A 23,283-nucleotide genomic window follows, 5' to 3' on the forward strand; every position below is an offset into this window, starting at 1 on the left:
CTGCACTCACCCACATGGCCCTTCCTGAGGCCTGCCTGCATATATCATTTGTATTGATGTATTTCATTCTTAAAGAAGGTCCCCCAAATTATATAACTCTCAGCCCCACAAACCCAATCCTGCCCCTACTTCTGGGCCTCCAGTTTCTCCTCTGTACAGTGAAGGAGAATGTGGGTTTCACATAGCTTGAAAATGTTACGAGTCTTTAAGTCTGTTAGTCTCTGAGCATCTGGGTGCACAGAAATAGCCCAGAAAGAGAGAACGAGGGAGAGCAGAGCCGGGGCTGGAAAGGCCACAGGGCCAGCGGGGGGAGCTGGCAGGCAGGTGGGGCACGGTTAGGGCACACGGTGGGGTGACCAGGGATCAGCCGAAGGCCGTTGGCAGCAGGGGGCTGCTGACCCATTGTTGGTCCAGCATGGACCCAACCTGGATTTCTAAATACTGGGCAGGGTTTGTGTGGATCTACACAGCACAGCGCCGAGGGGCTCCTTCTTGTTCCAAAGCTCCTTTTGCAGGTGCTGGTCTGTCTCAGAAGCCTCGTGTGCTGGGAAACAGCCTCTGTGTGGCTGTACAGGCCGAGGTGAGCCTTTGTGGGCTCAGATGAGGCCCCCAGGTCAGCCCTGGTAGGAAGTCAGGACCCAGGGTTTCCAGAGCTGCCCTCAGGAAGGAGGACGGGCACGCCCCGTAAATACATCTGCCCACAAAGAGCGCTCAGCAGCCCCAAGGCGGGCCCCAGAGCCCCTTGCACCGCAGCCCCTGTTGGGTCACCACGACAGGGCCACACCTACAGGCAGACACCTGGTGGACTTGGCTGGGCTGGCAGGGTTAGAGGAAGCAGTTGTCGGGGGGAGCTGAGCGGTTCTGTGGGTGTTTGGGGCAGTCCTGCCGAGCGGAGCTGATCTGACCCTAGGAGAGCGCCCCGGCGGGTGGGGACACGGGGCGGGCACTCACAGAGGTGTTCTGGCACTGCACGCTGGAGCTGTTGAAGCGCAGGGCGGGCACCCTCTGCTCGCTGCCCTGGATGCTGAGGATGCACTCGTACCCGCGCTGCCCCGACTGCGGCTGGGGGAGGTTCTTGGCCTTGAGAGTGATGGGCTTGATCACCTCCACGGGCACCAGGATCTTGTCCACTCGCAGCAGCTGCGGGCAGTCCTGGGGACAGACAGTGAGGCTCAGGTTGGGCAGCGGGAAGCCGAAGGTGCGGGAGCCCCTGGTGTCACCCAGATGTTCTCAGACTCCACCCTCCCCAGGACTCCCCACGCACGGCCCTCGGCGCTGCTGCCCACCCCCGACCACCGTGGAGGAGGCAGTGAGACTGAGCAACCCGGGTCCCGGCATCATCAACTCGAGGCCCCTCCTCTCAGAGCTCGTCCCCTGCCTCTTCAGCTTCTTTTTCAATGCGCTCCAGACCCTCTGGTCCAGACTCCCGGTGGTCCCCTCTCAGCACCCTCCTCCCCTAGCAGACTGACCCTGCTGGCTGGGCGTCCTGTCCCACTTTGGGCTGAAGACCCCTTTGCCTCAGTTCCAGGCTGCCAAGAGCTGGGACAGAGGTGCCCAAGCGAGCAGCTACACAGTGACACAAAGCCCTGGGCCGAGGCTCTGGAATGTGAGTCTGGAGCGGGTGGGAGGACCTTCCATAAGGCATTTGGGAATGTTCTGAAATGAGCCCCAGAGATCTTTGAAATCCAGAAGCTTCTGACTGAGCTCTGGGGATGGCTGGACCCCAGGAACATGCCCCACAGAGCAGATATACTCTTGAGTCCCCTCCAGCTGTTCACCCCCGAGCCAAGGGGGGCCCCTGAACACATTCGGGCATCGAGGAAATGATCACTGGGCCCCTTTTCGCTGGGGCAATCAGCTCTGTCCAGGGAGGGCTGGGGGGAGAATGGGGTCACATAAGGAGCACGGCGCTCTGCCCTGCTGGGAGGTGGGAGCTGGTGTGTGGCTGGATTCGCAGGAGCTGTGTGGAAGAGAGCCTTGGCCTGGGCAGGAGTGAGGCCCCGGGCCAGGCAGGTCCCACCAGCCCCAGATTCCTCCCCCTGTGGCACTGTTTGGGGCATGCCCACCAGACAGACGGCTTCTGGGCAGGTCGACGGACAAAAGCGTGGCTCACACATCCTTCGTGAGGACGCTGCCCTGTGGGCTCACTGCTGACTCTCAGGGGCCCCCCTGACCTCAGCCCTCTTCCCCAGCAAAGTAAGGCAGACAGGAGGCCAGGGGAAGGGCAGATGGGAGGGGCCCCAGGCAATCAGGCACCCGGCGGCTCTTCCCCCCCCACCCCCGGGTCTGAAAACAAACATGAGCCCCTCGGTCACTGAAAGCTGGAGGGAGAAGAGCTCTAGGGCCGTTGAGCTTCTGACGAGCTGTGGAACCCTGAGCTCATCACGCATCAATCCCCACTTCGAGACTCAGCTGCCTCATCTGTCAACTGGGTGGCATCCAAGGACCCATTCAGCTCTAACCAGTCCTGAGTCCATGATTTGGGTGGTCTCATCTCTGTTCTTCCCGATTACCCTGTAGCCTTGCTTTAGGGAAGCACCCCAGGCCCATTAAATGAATGCCCTCCTCTCCTCCAGGCTATCCATGCCTTTATCCTTAAGAACGGCTAGAGCAACAGACCCAGCAATTCCACTTCTGAGTTTGCATCCAAAAGAACTGAAAGCGGGGTCTCGAAGAGATACCTGACGCCCATGCTCAGGGCAGCGGTACTCACAACAGCCAAAAGGTGGAAGCAACGGAGGTGCCATCACAGATGAATGGATAAGCAAAATGTGATATATACATGCAATGGAATATGATTCAGCCTTAAACAGGAAGAGAATTTAAACACACACTAAGTCATGGGTGAATCTTGAAAACATTATGCTGAGTGAAATAAGCCAGTCACTACAGGACAAACACCACACGATTCCACTCACATGAGGTACCCAGGGTAGTCACATTCATAGAGACAGGAGGTAGAAGAGTGGTTTCTGGAGCACGAGAGAAGGGGGAATTAGTGATTAATGGGTGTAGAGTTTCAGTTGGGAAAGATGAATAGAGTTTTGGAGATGGATGGTGGTTATAGCTGTACAACAACGTGAATGTATATACTTATTGCCACTCAACTGTACATGTCAAACTGGCTAAGACAGTAAATTTTATGATATGTGTATTTTGACGCAGTTTAAAATAAATGAAACGAAGAGCAGCAGGGAGGCAGGCCAGCAGGAGGGGGAAGGGACACAGGACACGGCCTGAACCCTGCCTGTGGCCTTGAGGCTCTAGATCGTGTGGGTCTCCAGGGACCTTGAGGTCCCACGTGGAGCGAGAAGCTTATAGTTCCATCCTGTGCCCTTGCCTCTGCTGCCATCTCATCCCCCTGCTCCGGCAAGATGAGAACTCAGACACGTACAAGACAAGAGCGATTCTGTGAAAAGGACGAAGCTCGGGCTGGAGCGGGAGGTATGTGATGTTGGGGACTCAGGAGAGAAGACGGATGAAAAGCAGGGAGCCGTGAGCCAGAGGGGCCGGGCCAGTCCTGACCCCGCTCTTCCCTCCACCCGAGGACCTGGCAGCTGCCCCTCTCCTAAAGCACGCACAGCCTGACCTTGCCTCCTGCTACGAGCTGCGTCTAGGGTTGCATTGCGGGTAAGAGCAGAAGAGCTGGGGTCTCTCATCCCCAAGTCCCACGGGAAAACACGGCAGCTCAAGAATGCTACACTGAGGGTGTCTGAATCTGAGAGTCCTCTGAACCAACCCAAGGATCCCTTCTACTTTGCAAAGGAGAAACCAAGCCAGGTAGAGGAAAAATATTGGTTCAGTGTCAACAGATGTGCTGGCAGCTGAAGAATTCCCATGCCAACCCGCCACCTTTCCTCCTCTTAATGAAAGAGGCAAGTTCCTACTGGCAGTAGGACCACCTTAGGATGGGATGGTGGGCCAGGATTTCCCAGAGAGGAGCTGGGGGCCAGGGGGCTTCGAAACCCTCCTGCGGTGAGCTGGAACCTCGCCTGGGGGCTGGACCGATTCTGGTCCAGGATGGAAGCTAAGCCTCTCTCTCTTCCCCTGTAAGATTCTCACTGAGGCTTGTTATGAGTTCTCTAGTGAGTCCTGATTGCCAGTGGCCCCATAATGGCCTAGTTTGCATATAAAAAGGTTGGCCACTCTGAGACTAAGTTCATTAATAAAAATTGGAGAGGCCCAGGGCTGGGCTGGGCCCATTTTCCTCTGGTGGCGCTGCTGACTGACCCCAGTGTCCCTCCTAATTGAAATGTAAAATGGCAATTTTTCCCTAGACAACAAGGCACAAAGGGACCATTGCCACCGTGCTGCCCCCTCCTCTCACCCCATCTCTCCAGACCCTGCCCAGCCTCACGCTGAGATCCCAGGTACAAAACCACCTCTGAGTCTGATGCTCGCAGGAAATTTCAGAGTGACTTCCACGTTTCTCCATGACTCTGAGTCCCTGTTTCCCAGCGCTTCGGCCGCGGTCCTCACCTTTGCGCTTTCTTAACTAGAAAGAACCTGGCTTGGGAATCCCATACGTATAAGTGCAAGTCCATCTTCCTCCTGCTTATCTGAGTCTTGAAAGGACTCTAAACATTGCTCGGCTTCGCTACGAACGGGGATTAAAAACTCATCCTCTACAGGGTCATTTGGGGGGAGTCCATGAACTACCATGTATAACGCGTCTGGCACAGAGGGAGCAAGTGCTCAAAAAACATTTGTTCTTTCCTCGTCCTTCCCCCTTGGCTCAGGCTGCACCTGGTCCCTCAGCTACTCCCTTTTCCTACCTCATTTCCCAGAGATCCGTCTCCCCTGCCCCCGCCTCTGTGTGCTTTTCCATGAACACCCATCAATTCTCATGGTCTAGCCTATCCATCCCTTGGAAGCTTCAGAGCCCAACAATTTCAACAGCTCTGAGTGCCCCAACACAACAGGAATGGCTAGGGAGGTCCCAGTTCTGTTCACTGCTCATCTAATGGCAGTCCCCTCTTCTGGAAGGTTCCGCGTGCTCTGAGACAGGACCTTCGCCAGCCAGCCACGTGGCCTTGGGCACGTCCCCAAACCCTCTGAGTCTCCTCATCCATAAAATGAAGAGGCTGGTTTGGATTCCACGAATTTTATGGTCCCAATTCTAATATTAACCCAGTAGATGACCTGGGACACACCCTCATATAACCTTTCTGAGGCTCAGTTTCCCCATCTTTAAAATGGGGGTAAACAATGCCTGCTAAACTAGCTCAAAGCGTGGTATTCAAAATATCGACCACTGCATGCTGGAGGAGGTGGGGGTCTTTGCAGGGTAGGTTGGTCTCCTGAAAGAGCCATTTACCTACCAGGAGGGAAGTATTTTAATAACTGGTATATTATGACCTGGCATAGTCATACAGGTGGGTATTGCTCTGATAGGTAGTACGTGATACTGTTATTCTAGCTAACACAATTAACACGGTGCAAGGGGTACAAGGTTTCAAAGCAGTGCACATCCCACCACCTCCATCACCTTACACATATTTTGCCACGTGCTATCTTGTTTCATAGCACAACACATATGATCACCACCATGTCCATGAGAAAGAAATTAAGCACACCAGTTATCTCAGTTCCCACAGTGACCATGAGCAAAACACTCTCACCATCATCTTACTGACTTTTGTCCCCAGATGATGATCTAGCCCCCTTACAGAATTCCTTAAAAACATACTGCCTTTCTCTTTTCAAGGAAGATATTTCTCTGAACAATCATTTGGAAGGGCCAGCTCTTGGAGGGTAGAAAACACCTGCATTTAGCAAAATTATTTGGAGACAAATGCATACAATAAGAACCAGATTCGCTTGGAGTCCGTTTTGCCCGTGGCTATGTTCTGCAGTCCTGAGAATGGGCTGAGGTTGGGGAGAAGGGTGGCTTGAGGTGCAACAAGATCTTTAAATGTCTTGGCTTTCAGGAAGTGGCTCCAGCGGGCTCCAGGTCCATCGTCTAGCCCTGTGCATATTTTGGTTTCTGCTGAAATGCACACAGAAGTAAAGACAGCACCGCTAATTGCAGGGAGAGTATCAACATATGAGAGCGAAAAAGATGCCTTTCCATCTACCACGTCCAGCATGTCGGTGGCTGCTTTATACAGAGGTTTCATTGCATATTTAAATAATTGAACACGACATAAAGAATGCTGCCCAGCTGGGAGAGGAAAAGCTGCCTTCAGGGCTGGTGCATCCTCGGGAGGGGGTGGTGGGCTGTGGATTTACAGTCCCTAGTGTGTTTACAAGATGAGGACTCTAATTCTCTCAGTTGTTACCGCAAGGTTGGGGGGATGTGAAGCTCTGGGGCGGGGGGAACCAGGTAGGGGCAGCACAGAGGGGCAGCTAAGGAATAAGTAAATTGCAGGTCACCCCTCCCCCCATGTCACCTCAGCCCCCATCAATTCCAAAGACAAGTCAGCCCCAGCCGCAACCAACCCCCAAAATTTACACTCACCTTCTCAGACCCACGGTGCCCAGTACAAAAATGCAATGCACCATATATTTTCTTTGCTGTTCCCCAAGTTTATGCCATTAACGTGATCTACGATGGGCTGGTTTATGGAGAGAGCAAAGTAATAATACAAAAAGGAAATACCCATAATCTTAAGTGGGGGAAGGGCAGATGAGATTGATGGAAAGTGCAGTTGAGTAGAGAAATGGCAACCCAGTAACGGAATACCTGCAGTGGGGGTGGCGCACAGGGGTTTGGCTTTGTTTTCTCAAAGGAGGGTGAAGGGCATGGCAAGGGTGCTTTTGTTTCCTCGGGTTGGATCCCAGAGGACCGTAAGAAGGGGAGCTGAATCGCTGACAAGGTGGGCTGGCCTGATCTCCTTCAAGTCCAGTTGGGGATAAATGCCCTTGGCCTGCCCTGTCTCTGGGCATGGGGCTTATTTCAGCAGCTGTCCCGGGGCCCGGACTTTCCCTGCTTTGCCAGCGCTTGAGTCCCAGGGAGGACTGACCTTGGGATCAGCAGATTTCCCGATACCTGTCCTGGCCACAGATTCAACTCAGCGGTATCGGGGTGGTAGGGGATTTGGGGAGAAACTCTCAAGCACAGCTTTGGAAATCAAATAGAATTCATTTTTCCTCTTCTGATCTTACAGTTGTTCTCTGGAGTAAACACTCTGGTTGAACTTCAAGAAGAGAGGGGCTGCAGGAACTTCCTCTTTGAGTCTGTATTTAATGTGCCAGATGTGCCTCGGCTTCCTCGCAAAGCCCATCCAGCCTGGAGCCCAGAGAATGCAGTTTCAGCCGCAGCTCACTTTGCTTTTCAGTTTAGATGAGAAGTAACAGCAAAATAATCCATCGAGGATAAATTCTTGTCAGTGGATTTGCTTTTCCATGGGAGTTCGCCTTCGTTCCCCAGGGATCACTGTTATTAAGTGTGTGGGCCTGATGGGGGGCTCAGGTCACCCAGCAGAGGAGCCTGGGGATTCCAAAGCCACTTGGAGACCAGTGGTCCCTCCCGCCTGGTGGAGGTGAGAGCGTGGGCCTGTTCACGGTTGCCCCGGTGAAAGGCCATTCCAGTGGGAAGCAAGGAGTCTCGGCTGATACTGGGAGAACAGGACTGAAGACTCTGTGGTCCCACTTCAGCTTTCCCTCGCCTTTCTCTCCCTCTTCTCTTTGGTACCCAGCATCTGGCAGCTGATCTAAGGACCCAGGGTTGTTATCACAATGCCATCACTAGTTGAAACAAAATCATTCCTTGTAACTGGAATATAGTGACTATAAACAACATATGTTATTGGGCGTTCTATTTCTAATAATTGTAATTACTTGAGAATACTTGCCATTAATATAATAACAACAATGATTGACCAGTTCTCTGTTCCAGACCAATAACTTCACCTGAATGCACTCTTTGTTCAGGGGGAAAAAAAGAGGTAATTCAACATGCCTGGTGATAGTCAACAAGGCCAGTGTTGAAACTGGAAGACGCCCGGATGAAAGCCTTCCTAGGGATACAGGATGTTGCTGGGGAGTTGAAGGGCCACCTGGCAGCCTCCCTCTTGGCTAACAAGAGGCCTCTGTCTGCATCCCCACGCTCAAAGGTTGAAAGCAAATGAAAACCTAGGGACTTCCAGAAGAATCGCTGGGCCTGGGTCTCCCCTTCATTCCCTGGGTGAGTCTGGGTCTGGAAGTCCAGGGGAGCTCCAGGCCTGAGGCTGTGTGAGCCCCCCTACTGGGCAGAACTGGGAGACCTAGGCCACACTTGGACACTCACCCAGTAAGACCACTTCTTGGGCGTGGATTTCTCTTTGGTGCTCTCCAGATTATTTCCACTGCTAATTACAGAACTTTAGCAATCATGTGGACCAATGGTCCCATTTTACGCGTCTCTAAATACAGACCTACAGATCTCTTACACACCTTTAAACCTCCCACAATGCCCCGCGTATGGGAAATGTTCAAGAAGTGGGTAATGTAGGATGAGAGGTGACCTGTAACAATGCTACAGAGTATCATGCCATGAATAAGCTCTTCCCCCGGCATGGAGAGGGGACACTTGTGCCTGGGTCTTCTACAAAATCACCTTTCAGATGTGTAATTTTCTTTGTTACCCCTTATTCCTGCTACCAGCTCTTGCCAGAAACAAAAATATAGAAAACAAAACAACGACATTAAAACAAGATCATTATAATTCTGTTAGCAGCCAGGGCTTTTTTTTTAAGCTCTGAGGACAATGACCTTCTTCCGCTGACCTGCAATGGCTGGAATCAGCCAACAGTCCACAAATATTTATTTACTTTGTTTCCCCTTATCTCCAGGAAGACGCTGCTACAACAACCATCGTGAGGTGGTCGACTCCGGCCTCTCCTCTGTGTTATATTCAAAATGGTCCATATTGAGCTGGGTAGAATGCAGCCTCCAATTGTGGACGAGGAGCACAGCCTTAAAACTTCCTTCTCTTAGAATAAATAAGCATCCAAGAAAAAGAGAAGCCAAAGTTAATTCCATTCAGTGAAGTGATAAGGGACGCATGGCGATTCCAAGATACCTGGGAGCCTGTCACTGTGATGGCTTGCCAGGCTCACGGTAAAAGGGCTCATGTAAAATGGAAAGAGTTGGGGGGGCCACAGCGGTGGGTTTGTCCTTCTTCACATCCCTCCATCCGTCACGTTCCTCCAGGCTTCTTCCTCTTCTGGGGACCCCGGCACCACACCCTCTGAGGTTCTGTGAATCCCCAGTGACCTCTGCCACCACCAGGTACACATGGGTGCTGTGCCTGGCTTACAGTCTGGGCACTTGAAGACATTATTCTTTTATGGAGATCCCTGAATTGCACTGGGAAACGTGGTGGGCTATTGTTTTACCCTTTTCTAGGTTTTTTTCCTCTTTCTGAGCAGCAGATGCCAGCTGCTTTTACATATTTAAAAGAAAGAAAGTTGGGACAAGAGGGGCAAACAAGACAGAAAAAGCAGAAATTTGAAAACCTCCTGCAAGGTAATTAAATGATTAGGGGCCTTTGAAATCCACCAGAGAGCTCAGTTGTCTCTGTTTTCATTTTATTCTCGGGCCTCTCCACACATGAAATCCCTGCCAGATACACCAGCCTGGAAAGCTGGAGAGAGCCTGGAAATCTCTTTGTCTCCACTGCCATCAAGTTACTTGTAGGTTTCTGAACAACATAAGAAGAGGTGCTTCCTGGGCTCTTAGCCCCTGGTTGGGTGGGTCAACCAGCCCTTCTTCTGCTTCTGACCCCGCACCCCAAGACAAAGGCCCAGGATTGAGGAGAATGGATAGCCTTTTTTTAAATTTCTTTTTTAAAAAATATTTTATTTATTTATTTGTTTGGCTGCGCCAGGTCTTAGTTGGGGCACGCGGGATCTTTTAGTTGCGCATGTGGGCTCTTAGTTGTGGCATGCATGCAGGATCTAGCTCCCCAACCAGGGATTGAACCCAGGCCCCCTGTACTGGGGGTGCGAAGTCTTAACTGCTGGAACACCAGGGAAAGTCCCGAGAATGTACAGCCTTTTATCAGGGTCTTCATGCCGAGGTGTGCCCCTTGGCTGTCAGACCCCTGTCTGTCCTATTAGCTTTAGCTCCACTTTGTCTCAGTTAAAAAAAAAGAAGCAGAGAATTGACACATAAAAATTAGATTCACATTCCTACTTAAAGCCAAGACATAACCCCTTCTCTCCCTTTCCCTATGAAGGGATAATCTAGGTCTGGGTCTCTTTTTCGGATTACAAATTCAGAGCAGCCGTTCCCAGCCATAGACAGACTCCATCGTAGAGGCAGAGGGCTTGTGTCTAGAGACTTCCACAGCCTCTTCTTGTTCTGGTCTGAAACCTACAAGTGACTTGATGGGAGCAGAAAGAAAGAGGCTTTCAGGCTCTCTCCAGCTTTCCAGGCTGGTGTATCTAGCAGGGATTTCCTGTGTGGAGAGGCCCAAGAATAAAAGGAAAGCAGAGACAACTGAGCTATCTGGTGGATTTCAAAGGCTCCTCATCATTTAATTACCTTGAATGAGGTTTTCAAATTTCTGCTTTTTCTGTCTTTTTTGCTCCTCTTGTCCCCCCCACCCAATTGGGAGCATTCTGTCCTCTTGACAACCTCACCATTCCTTGCCTTTCCCTCTACAAAGGATTGCTCTGCCCCTTCTCTACCCCGAGAACTCCTGCTCAGCCGCCAGAGCTTGGGAAAGTGGGATCCGGGGCTGGAAATGTCTCATCGCCAGACACACTTCAGTCATTTTTCCTGGGTGAGGAGAGCTCAACGCAGCAGATGCTGGTGGTGAGGTGTCCTTCGCTCCTCCCTTTCAGAGACAAGACGGCTTCCCTCCTGCCATTAAGGCTTTGGCCTGAGTTAGGGCTCCTAGTGGGGTGGGAGTCTGGGGGCGGGCCTCTCTGTTCTCACCATGCCCCGCCCAGTCCCCCAAACAGCCCTTATGCTTTCTGCACCCGGACAGTTCCCTGCTCTCACAGCTATGGCTTCGCCACATGGTCATGGCACCCGTGTGGCTGTGTGAAGGGGGCTGGAAGGTACACCCAAGACTTGGGGGTAGGAGAGATGTTGGAGCCTGAGTCCAGCGTTGGCCGAGAGAGTGCCCTGTCCTTGCATTCAGTGGGGTCTAACCAACACGATATAGATATAGATACAGATACAGATATAGATATATCACCTCTCTATCTTCCTGTTCTCAGCACCAGCATTCTAAACCACTCTTCAGAACTACTGGCCCAATGGTTGGAGTCACACAAGCACCATAATGTTTGAACAACAGCAGACTTTTCCAAAATGTGTTTACACCCATTATCCTTGAGCTCTTTGCCCACAAACTTACAATCTCATAGAGGAAACAACATAGGCGTAGAGTATTTCTATTACGGTGATGAAGAGTTTTCAAGCATAAGACTAAAGATCAGGAGGGAACAGAAACAGCGTCTTAGCCACGGAACCTGACCCTGTGTCAGTGATTTGCAGACTGGACTGTGCAGCAGAATCGCACAGTGCCGACCGCAGCCCCGAGGGTCATCCAGCTGGTGGAGAGGATGGAGGGGGAGATTTTGCGTCTCTGACAAGGCCCCAGGTGATGAGGACGCTGATGCTGCTGGTTTGGGGACCACACGTTGAAAACCACCCTCAGGTTAGTGACCACCTTATCCATCCATAAGAATGGTTAGTGACCATTCTTATCCTTCTCTCCCTTTTACTCGACTGGACTTCTTTGATCTCAGTTCTGCTTTGCGGACAGTGCTCTGAGGGACTGCTGAGCAGTCTGTACAGTCCTGCTGTGTACTTACAATTATTTCTAGGACACACACAGACACACACACACCTCTCTGGGATTGTTCTGGAACTCACCTGGTATGTAGAGGGTCCTGCTGGATGGAGTGACCTGGAATGCACCTCTGTCTGGTAACCGAACCCCCAGGACTGACCCAGAGCTCAGAGCTTTGCTTGTTTACTGCTTTCGTGAAGTGGTCCCTTAGGAGTCGGGGTTGGGGAGCAAGGGGGTGGTCCTGCGGGATTTGCCTTTGTTTTCTCTTCTTAAGGGAAGACCTACCCGCGGTCCCACGCTCACAGCAAGCAGCGCTCACGGCTCTGGCTGCAGGACCTACCTCAGGCAGCCTCACCCGGCCTTCCTGGAAGGAGCAAGTCTTGGGGTCGTGGGTGCAGACATGCCGGTATTTACACCAGTGGCAGCGGTATGGGCTCTCCACGCAGGACAGGCACCTGGGCACAGAGGAGGGAGAGGCACACGTCATAGAACCTGCATGGACCAAAAGCAGAAAGCCTAAGACTCTAGGGCCTAGCAAAACATGTTTTCATAGTAGGAGAAACCACCTTCAAGCGCTCAGGAAGAGGAGACCTTGTAAAAATCCATCCCTTTTCTCTCCAAGTCCTCAGGAAGCCAAGAGTCTCTGGCCTCCGCCCTCACTCAGGTAGCTGACAAGCCCGATCCCCCAAGAGCCTCATCAACCACCCTCCATGTTTCTAGGATGGCGCCCTCTTTTGCTGAATTGGGAAACAATGAGGTCTGGAGTAGAGGGGCTCATCCAGAGAACCCATAAGAGTTAGGACTAACAGTGAAATTGACTTTTAATTCAAATTGACTCCAGGGTCTCTGCTGACAAGGACCCACCTTTGCGGAGGAAGGTCCTGAGGCTACCCCCTCAGTATGATGGGCAGAGTTGGCAACCCTACCTCTACTCACCATTCCCAGGAAACACAGGCAACTTTATAAAAGCTACTTCCTGTTTAAAACCCAACATGGTTCCCTTCTCCCAAAGGGTCGAACCCAAATGCCTTGCCACGCAGGCCAAGGCCTCTGTGGTGTCTAGATCCACTGTCCCCACATGTGTCTGGTGCTTTAGCCAAGAACAGGCCATGCTCTCCCCATGCTGTCCTTCTACCTGGAGTACCATTTCCTCTACCTCATCATCTCCTCTTCCTTCTTTGACCAACGGAGAGTTGGTCTCATTGGGGCCCTCATGCTATTCATCCTTTTGTTTCTGTCTCTGGAACAGTACTGGTCTTGTTGTATTATATTTTACTTATTCATTGTCCTGTTCATCCATTGGTCCACTAGGTCATGATTCCTGGGGAGTAGAGATGGAGTCTTTGCATCTTATTAATTTTTGATCCTCCTTGTCTAATGAGTAACACACTGTCTTGCATATAGGATGCTTAAAATCATTTTATGGACTGAATGGAAACTTCAAACATGCTTTCATCTACCTATTCTACTTTCTTAGACGGGCAAAAGGGGAGTGAGGGATTAGGTCACCACGTGGTAAAGACATGGCAAGTTCTGGGGGAAGAAGCAGGAAGAGAATTCCAATGTCGAAGCAATTTGGCTGGGAGGACTGGCTACCTCTTACTTGGGGTGCCAAAGAGAGCCAAGCTCTGGACTCACAGCTGTCATAACCAGACAGAGCCCACCAGCCTAGAGCCCCAAATATCTATGGTTATGTTAACTAGCTTGTCCTACATGGAGAAGAAAACAGAACATTATATTAAAGCAAGCAAAGCTTTTTGAGATCAGGTTCTATGGCTTTCAAACTGTGCTCTATGGAACCCTGGGGGTTCCGTGAAGCTTCTTTGGAGACTGTGTGAGATGTGTGGGCTTCCTAGACAGAGGGGTTCCAGGTCCTCTCGACCCTCAACCATCTCCTGCTTCCATCTATTTTGTATATTGGGCTTTCACACCTAATTTTGGTTGAAGAAAGGTTTCTATGGTGAAAAACAGGTTTGTACCTTCTCAATATTATCCAGGCCCATCATTTTGGAGAGGAAATAATAATATAGTAACAGTAAAATGTACAGTGCCTAAACAGTCGGCCAGACATGGCTCTAACCGCTCTCCTTGTAAGCGCTCTTCTAGCCCTCGCATCCATCCTGTGGGCTGAGCAGGGCTGATAAGCAGGGGCAGCAACCAGTGATGTCCCAGCCGATGGGACCGTGCCCTTGCTGTGTCAGCTGTTAAATATTTGGGGGACGCCCCAGGAGGAGGGCTACTATTTCCTCATTTACAGAGGATACTGGGGCACAGAAGGGTTACTTTTCCTAGCTGGTTTGACTCCAGAGCCCAAGCCTCTGTCGTCCGTGGCTTCCCCCGGGAAGTGGAGGCTTCAGTCAAACAGAGCCGGAGCTGGAGCCGGAGCCAGAGCTAGAACCCCACCCCAGGCCGAAGCCTGCCTCTGACCATCGCCAGCCTGAGTCCCGACCCAGCCTGCAGGGGACTGTGCAAAGCTGAGCGTTCATTCAGGTGACTTGTTGGACCACTGCCTGGACACACGTGGGGCCTTCCCTCCCTCCCCAGACCCCTCTTCTCACCTGGGGTGCTGGCCGCTCTGTTCTTCAGGTCATAAGCACCCCCCTCCTCAACAGATGGTGGAAAGTGAATCACGTTAGCAGACTTATGCCAGAGAAGACATAAGGGCTAGGGACTTGGAGTTCCCCAGCCCACAGGTTATCACTCCGCCCATTCTAGCCTCTTCCCATTAACCCTGTGGGTGCCAGAGGAGGGAGTCTCTGTCCTTCTGGGGGTGAAGGAGGTCGCCTTACAGGGCCTCTAGATGGTAAGCCCTTGGGAAAAGTGGTGGGGTCTTCTATCTTTGGATGAACTTTGACCCCAGATACAGGGAGCTGAGTGAGGCTGGAGGGGCACTTACGAATTGTGGACGCTGCAGTTGTAGAAGACAAAGCTGGTGCTGGCAAAGGTCATGCCTGTCTCCTTCGACTTGAGCTGCAGCTGGACGACATGGTGGTCCCCTGTGGGCGGAGCCAGCCATGAGGTGGAGGTGGGGTGGGGGACGGCCACTGCCCCGTGTCGGGTCCCACTGAGAGTAATGCACTCTGGCAAAGGGGAGCCCACTCTCCAGGGGGTGTGCTCAGCTCTAACCAGATTCGGATTCAGTCGGGCCTGGTCCCAGGACAACCCCGAGAACAGCTGCAGAGGGTGGTTCTTGTCTACTTCTCCTTCCACACTGTATTCCCGGCACCCACCTCTCATTTGCTCACCAGGTCCTTTCCTGTCTACAAACACACACACACACACACACACACACACACACTCTGACAGGTATTCAAATGTGCATTCACATATATGATGTCCATGCAGCCCTCACAGAATTACAAATACACACATTGATTAGCTACCAGGAGAAACACGTAGACTCTTGGCAACGCTGCCACAAATTATGCCAGAGGTTTTACATGGAGGTGTGTGAGCGCTCACGAGCTCGCGCCCCATCTCTGTAAGGAAAGACCCTGTGCTGACACCCCCTCCTCTGGTGGGCTCCATTCGGGCAGGCATCCCTGGAATCCTCCGCTGGCACCAGGGAGGAGCTGGGGCCCATGTTTAATTCACAGCCCGGACCCCAGGCCCCTTGTTCTGTGCCTTCCCGGAGAGGCTCATTAATCAATCAGCTCAGAACAAATGTGACAAGCCCAAATGGGAGGGCCAACATGGAGTCAGGCTGCCCAGGCCACCTGTCCCTCCCAGCGCTGGGCCTCTGTCCACCTTGCCCTTCTCGTGGCAGCTGGCCATCAACAGGAAGCTCCGGGGAGGCGGGGCGGGGGTGGGGGGCGGCAACGGTTCAGGGTCAGAGACCCAGCAGTGCAGGCAGGGGGTAAGGAACCAGATGACCCCTGCACCCCATCCCTCCTCCCGTGCCCCTCCATGCCAGCCCTCTCATGCTCCAGCATGACCTCTGAACTTGACCGGCACACTCTGCCACCGGGCTGGCCTTTCCCTCTCCCGCCCTCTTGGCACTGCTCCTCACCCAGGGTGAGGTTGACTCCTGGATGCTCACCTGGTCTCAATTCCAAAGGCAGCGGAGGGACACTCCATCCCCCTCTTCCTGTGACATCCCTACCAACGCACACCACTTCCTCTGACCCTCCCCTCCTGCGTGCTCCCTCAATCCCGCGTGTCTGTCCTGAGTTCTCATCATCCAGGCGGCAGGAGGAAGGACTCGCCACCCCGCTTTGCCTCTGGGGACCACTCACCGTTCTCCGTGATGATCCGGGGCACCTCCTTGGCTGCTGGGGAGTAGCACTGGATCTGATTGCCTACCACCAGCCCATCCATCTCTGACAGGTCCTCGAAGGTGCAGTTGACACCAGCTGACAGCTCTGGGACATTGTATGTCTCCAGGACCAGCTGTGAACAGCCAGGTAGGGGGAGAGAGAGGAGGAGAGAGAAATGGGAAAAGGAGGGTATGGAATAAAGGAAGAAAGAGGGAGAGAGAGGAGGAGAGAGAAACGGGAAAAGGAGAGTATGGAATAAAGGAAGAAAGAGGGAGACCAAGAGAGATCAGAGAGAAAGAGAAGAAAGACAAGCATAAGGCAATATTGACATACAGAAGAAGAGACCCAATTTACGGCAGGAGAGGACAGAGAAGGTGGTGGGATGGTAAGAGACAGAGACAAAAGAAATAAGCATCTGAATGGATTTGGCCCCAGGAAACAGAACGTTTAGGGGATCTGTAGGTGGAAAGACGGGCAGGACTGAGGCCCCGAGGAACTGCTGGTCAGGCTTCTCTCCGTTATCCCCAACTGTGGAAAATGGCAACACCAACCACCAGGTGCCCAGCAAGAACGTGGGCGCCATCACCCCCTTTTCTCCCTCTGCACATACATCTTTCCCGTCTCAAAGACAACGACAGTGTTCCCAACACTCTCCCTCTCTTGGTCACTCTTCCAGTCATTCTTGGTGTCAGTTTTCCCCCTCTTTCTACCCCTTGTGCATAAAGCCTCTTCCCCGATAGTCCTGCAAACGTCCCCATCTTCCATCCCCGGGGACACATTCTTTAACACCCCTGCCCTGCTCTGGAGCGGCCTTGCTGGCCAGCTAGGTCCAGCCCTCCTGAGGGGTGTTGGGCTGAGGCCCTTTTTGGCGGGGGGAGGGCTCTTCCGATGTCCCTGGATCCCGGTCCCACGGCCTTACCAGGACATTGTACTGAGAAACGGAGATGTTGCTGGGATGGACGGTCAGCCGGACGCACTGCTTCATCTCAGAGGCAAACCTGCGGGGCTCTCTGGACCGCTCACAGCGCTCCTTCCGGGTGCACCTGGGAAGGACAGGGCGACTGATCAGGGCCTCAGGAGGAGACCGCTGGTCCAGTGAGGGGCCGGCGCGGAGGTCAGGCATGGCCAGCGGCTCCTAGGATGTGTCCGAACTGAGCATGCCCAGGACTAACCTTCTAGTTTCCTTCCTCCAGCCTGGTCCTCCCCCAACAAGCCCAAATTGGAAGAAGAAGGTAATTCCAATCACTGGTTGCCACATGCGAAACCCTGAGAGTCACCCCAGAGTGCCCTCAGGGCCTCCTCATTCACAGAAAGAGCTGGAAGTCCTGTCTATTCCCCCTCCCCACTCAGCCTCAGCACCGCCCCCCCCCACCCCTTCGCAAACCGAGACTGCTCTCTCCACGTTATCTCCTCTTTCCGATTTCCTCGTCTTTGTGCACGCCAGCTCCTCCGTCTGCACTGCCCTCTCGCCACATTTTTCCCCATTCCAACTTCTACCTGTTCCTCTAGACATGGTTCAACTATAATGCATCTGCTGTGGGTCCCTCTTCCTACCAACCCACTCCCACCCCGGGCAAAGTTAAGAGCAAAGTTTGGTGTTTCCCACCATCTAGAACTTCTTAGACTATATGACAATTATTAGGCTAAGCGCAGCCCTCTCCTACCAAGTGTGAACTTCTCCAAAGAAGAAACTATGCCTGACTTACTTTGGAATCCCCTGCCTATCTCCTGCCCAGCAGACAGAAGGTAAACTTAGGTGGGCAGGCGGGAGGGGAGGAGGGATCAAAGTTGCAGAGTGTGGAAGTTCAGAGCACGCTCTGGAGCCAGGCTGCGTTGGATCCGAATCCCAGCTCCACGGCCCAGCATCACTGCTATAGAAGGTTCGCTATTATTGCCTAGTGTCCGTGTCCTATTATTGTTCGAAGTGTGCCTTGTCACCAGTGGATCACATCCAGGTGACCTGGGATCTTAACGGCTGTAACTGATGGGGGCTTGTGAAAGATGCACATAAAAGTCAGGGTGGTCACCCAAATGCATGCATCACACATAGGGGAAGGCACTTAAGCTCTCAGCCGGGGCCAGGGCTTGCCCTGCCTTCCAGTGGGAGTTGACTGCTCGGAGGTATTTGACTTTCAGGGAACAGTATTTAATCCAAGCTGGATAAGCCTGGTGAACATGGAGCTGCGATGAGCGGCCATGATTTGGAACCTCTGGGCTACTGATTCTGCTGTGGGATGGCAGTGAGGGAAAGCAGGGTCCTCAGAGGGACATGTTGAGGTAAGATGGGACTGCAGGGAAATCCCTCCTGAGTGCTGATCTCTTTTGGTTAAAGAGGAGAGACTCTGCCGAGAAGGGAGGATGTCAGGGGCTGTTGCAGGAGAGGAGGCAGCACCAGGCAAGGAGCTGAGTAGGGAAGGGAGCAGCCAGGGATATGGAAGGGAACACCTGTCTCAAGAAGCATATGGGTGAGGGGTAGGGTAAAAGGTGAAGGGACAGAGGCACCTGGATACCCTGAGCTGCTCTCGGGGTGACTCTCAGGCACAGAGGAAACCTGCGGGGGCCTCTCCTCCCAGCCACGGGGAAGGAAGTGTGTCATCCTCGTCACCTGGAGTTACCAAACAGAGTCCAGAGAGAAAAGAGGCAACTCCTTCTCTCTTGCAGTGGGTACAAAGGAACTTCGTTGAGGGATCTCAAGACAAGGTCTATCTGCATCGTTTGCTGCTCCCGGAGTTCATGAGGCTGCATCTTGGCCTCGGTGGGAGGGACGGCCTAATAGTGGAGGGTCTGAGAGGAGAATTTAGCTGAGAAATCACTGAAGGCGTGGACTAAAGGAAGCAAGGGGAGATATGGACAAAAAGGATGACCTTGGAGTAAAGTGGATGTGTAATCAGAAGTGAAACACAATTCTGAAGAAAATAATCATGGCTACTAGTCATTGAGCTCTTATTGGGCACTGTGATAAGGGGCTTACAGTTTATGTCACTGAAGTCTCCCAGCGATGATGGGAGGTAGGTAACCATTTTAAACCCCACCTTATAGATCAGGAAACTACAGAGAGCAGTTAGTCACTTGTTCAAGGTCATCAGCTAATCAGAGGGAGCCTGTATGAACACAGATGAACTCTGGAGCCTCCATTCTCACCCACTGTGCTCTACCTCCCTGAAGCTTCTAGACTAAACCCATTTTCCTTGCCATCCTGATGTCCCCTTTTGTGCTTAAGGCAATTTAAAAATGTCCTCTCAGTCTTCTTCTCTATGCTAATCGCTGTTTTTGCCTGCCACTGGAAACACTTTGAATATTATTGAGACTTGTGAATTCTCCAGGACCCGTCTAGGAATCTCATCCCAAGGGTGAAAGGTCAGATGTGAGTGTGGTCGTCTCCAAGGCACCCCCAGGCTGTTCTAGCAGACCCATGCCAACAAGGGCATCTGCCTAAAAGTCTGGGAAGTTAATTTACCAGGCTAGCTCCTCTGCGAGGACTTCATTACCTCCAGCCATTAAGCTAATGTTATGGATTTTTCCAGGGTTTCTGCACTGACATCACTATTAATAGTGTTATTACTCCCATTAACAGCAGACCCAGAGAGCTGGTACAGACTTCAATTATTCACTGACTCCCCAACTTTGAAGTTCCTATTTCCAAGAGCACTCAGTAGATCTGAAAAATGTCTTTGATTAAATTATGCAGACAGGAAAAATGAAGCTGCTTTCAGCCCAAACATCACCTGAAGTTACCAAATAGAGTCCAGATAGAAAAGAGGCAACTCCTTCTCTCTTGCAGGAGGTACAAAGGAACTTGGTTGAGGGATCTCAAGACAAGGTCTATCTGCATGGTTTGCTGCTCCCAGAGTTCATGAGGCTGCATCTTTCCATGGCTCCCGAGAGCCCACAACTAAACAGGTATCATCTCCCGCGGATTTAGGTCTTACCAGGGAAGCCACCCATGGCTTACAATTTTAAACATCCCATCTACTGGTGTAATCTTGGGCAAATTACTTAACCTCTTGCTGCCTCAGTTTTCTCATCTATAAAATGGGGACAAAATAGTACCTACCTAATAGGGTTATCATGAGGGTTAAAAGATGATGCAAGTAAAGCATTTAGAACAGAGCATAGCTCATACATAATAAGCCCTCAATAAAACCTAGTATTACCCCATCCCTCCTCTGCTTTCCCATCCAACCCCTCCAAACTGCAGCTGATGCAAAAGCACAGATCTCCTCCCAGACTGGACCACGGGGCAAATCAAAGATGAAAAGACAGCAATGGCTGCAGCATTTTTCCTCTTAATGACGGAGGGGGAGCCCCAGATGGCAGGAGGGAGCAAAGAGGAAAAGAGTGGTCTGGGCTGTAGCTCTGCTTTCTTCCTAGCTGTCAAAGGGTATTGAGAACTCAGCTCTCTTCGTGGAAAGTCCAGTTTAAGGTCAGTGTCAGGGATGTTTTGACATTTCTACTATCCCTCAGGGCCCATGAGGGCAGAAGCTGCAAATGTTCAAAAGCACAGACCATTGACCTTAGAAGTGATAGGAAAATGTAGGGGAAGAATGGATTCCTTCTGAGTTCTTAAAGGGTCAGTCAGGGTAATGGCCTCCTGCTCTTCTGGGACTATGATTTTCCATTAGGCCAGGCAAGAGCTAGGAAACGTGCAAAGGGTTAATTCATGACCCGTGGGTCGGGGGGCTCAGATGTTTCCTTCAAAGGGGCTCCAGGTACTTCCGAAAGCATGTCCTTGCATTCCACTGTGGGGACACCTTGGACATGGTGGAAGACCCTGCTTCATCCATTTTCCAGGCAGGACTCAAATAGTGCATGCTATACGGCTTTGAGTTTCCAGACAGTCATCCCTGCCAGCACCATTGCCACCCCCAGGAAACGCAGACCTGCAGGTGGCCAGCAGGAAGCACGCTCCAGGCCTGCTGGACACAGCCTGGGCCTGGACACAGCCCGGGCCCCCAGAATTGGAGTCTGGCCCCTCTAAGCTCTTCTTCCCTCCCCTCCTCCTTCCACTTTCTCTGCAGTTGGTCCTCCAGCTCCAGTTCAGAGGTGCTAAAAGCCCCTGGGGACAAAGGCCCTGGCCCCTGGAGGGGTTATTATTCAAGTCAGTGGTTCCAATGAGATTATCTTCTCTAAAGAAGCAGCTACCACCGCCTCCCCTAAGCCTGAACTTTCACTGCTGGAGAATTCCCAGCCAAGTGGAAAATTAGAAGGGAGAGGAATGGAGAAAGGAAGGGGGTGAGGGAGAGGGAAAGAGGTGGTGCTTAAGTTCTCCAGAAATTAATTCCTAAATACAATGATGGAAATATTAACTCCCAGTGATGCTGGCTGGGCAAGCAAATTTCAATTTGGAAGTGGGGCTTTCTGTGAGTCCGGCCTGGGTGAACCTCCAAACTGGAGTGGAGGCGGGGGAAACCACCGCTGGTCCGTCTCCCCAGGCCCTCCAGGTAGTGTGGGTCTACCAGCCTCGGATATCAGAACTGGCTCCTTGCTTCTCCCTGTAGGTGATCCCCCATCCTCAACACTTCACGTTGGTCATGGCCTGTGCTTGAAGCGCAATATTTGGGGAATCTGTGTTTAGAACATGAGGAGGTTGGAAAAAAATGGGGTAGGGCTCCCCAAATGCCCTTTACAGAAAAGGTAAGAGGGACCTTATTCACCTTGGAGATCACAGGGGCTCTTTGATCACTGTCTCCACATCTGGGAACCCTGACGAGGGAAGAGACTGGGTTTCCTGACATCGTTACCCTTGCCCTCTTCAGGCATGCCCCCAGAAATGGGCAGGTGGCATGTGCAGCTTGGAGGAAGGCAGACTGGATAGTAAAGGGAAGCCTTCTAGGCAGATGGTGTGTAAGGGGTTTCTTATATGAAGGGCACGGACCAGGTGAGGCCTTTCAGTACCGTGACTCTACGATGTGGAACCACAGATACAGAGGGCCAACTACGGGATTTGACGTTCATGGATTTTGGTACCCGCTGTGGGTCCTGGAACCAATCCCCTGTGGATTGGTTCGTATCTCTTGAGCTGGGGCGAGAAAAATTGAAATACACTAGGATCTCGTCTGGGACTCTTTCCTCTGGACCAGAGGCTGATAAATTTTTCGCAAAGAGTCAGGGAAGGCCACAGCATAGACTGCAAAGAGTTTGCTGGGCAGAAGTGGATCTGAACAATTCCTCACGATTGTGCAGACATCCTGCAAAGAGCCCAAGGAGAGATCATTGACTTAGTGGGTGAGTATTCAGTAGCCCTTGGATACCAGTTAAAAAATAAAAATAAACATAAAACCAGGCTACGGGATATGCTAAGAAGCAGCACAAAAGGACTGGCATTTTGGAATCAGTTTGGACTTGATTAAGGGGACGTTTAGTGTGACTGTGGAACAAACTGCTCTCTCTGCCCTTTCCCAGGTGGCCGCTGGACAGCCATACCCATGGCTGCTGAAGACTGTCTGGGAGGGAAGACTTCCCAGCGGTGGGTTTCTCCCAGCCACCCCATCACAGCCCTCCGGTCCCGGGGAGGACAGCAGCAGGACAGGGACCACGGAGGAGGTCCTGGGTCTGACCCATAGCCTCTGCTTACACAGCCACTGAAGTCAGAGCTAGTCCCCCAGGGGGCTGCCTGCACATCCCTCCCTTAATTTTCAAGGCGTTGCTGTAAGATGGCTCTTCACTACCATTTTATAGCAGGAAACTGAGCCCAGACTGGGTCTGTCCACAGACAGGTTCTTAGTTTTAACCCATCCCTTCTGTCTAGGTAGCGGCATTTTTCCTTTCCTCTCCTTTTCTCTGTCTTGGCAGAAACTATATAAAGTGAGTCCTGAACAGTGACCCATGCCAAGGCATCCTTCCAAGAGAAGAAATCTGCAAAGAGGAGGGGTCCCAGGGGGGAGGGAAAGACTTTATAAAAGCTGAGCTTATCTTTCGCCTGTCAATGTCCTGCGTTACACGAGCCTCCCAGCAGTGAAGCTGAGGACCCTGCTGAAGAAAGGTAACGTCTGGGCCGATCGATGGGACTGGGTCTGTGGGGGATCCCGTTACCTGCTGAGACTGATGGGCTTCTGGGCCTGGGCACGGGAGGGGAAGAGGGAGAGGGGGCTGGGGACCTGGGGGTTGGAGGGATCTTTCCAGGCCCAGGACAGGTGAAAGCTGGGCTTCAGGGCTGTGGGTGCACTTCAGGCTTTCCTGTCTTTCACCCAAGTCAGAATAGGCTCAGGCCCAATGGGGTGGAGGCCCTGAAAACAAAGGCTCAAGGTGATGGACAAATAAACAGTTTGTTGAAGCTGTCATTACCATTAGAAACCA

At 52.1% G+C, this 23,283-nt stretch overlaps 1 protein-coding gene across 2 annotated transcripts in view; it reads right to left on the reverse strand.

The window, feature by feature from the left end:
- PLXNA4 (plexin A4) overlaps positions 1-23,283 on the reverse strand; it is a 445,428-nt gene that overhangs the window by 81,430 nt on the left and 340,715 nt on the right. For both annotated transcript variants that reach the window (XM_068549473.1, XM_068549474.1), the window contains exons 6-10: positions 16,907-17,030; positions 15,967-16,120; positions 14,628-14,727; positions 12,072-12,186; positions 952-1,152 (exon numbers count right to left, since the gene is read on the reverse strand). In XM_068549473.1, coding sequence (XP_068405574.1) covers positions 952-1,152; positions 12,072-12,186; positions 14,628-14,727; positions 15,967-16,120; positions 16,907-17,030 — 694 coding nt within the window. The remainder of the gene's footprint in view (positions 1-951; positions 1,153-12,071; positions 12,187-14,627; positions 14,728-15,966; positions 16,121-16,906; positions 17,031-23,283) is intronic.

Source organism: Eschrichtius robustus, chromosome 8 (assembly GCF_028021215.1).
Source record: "Eschrichtius robustus isolate mEscRob2 chromosome 8, mEscRob2.pri, whole genome shotgun sequence".
NCBI classification, from domain to species: domain Eukaryota; kingdom Metazoa; phylum Chordata; class Mammalia; order Artiodactyla; family Eschrichtiidae; genus Eschrichtius; species Eschrichtius robustus.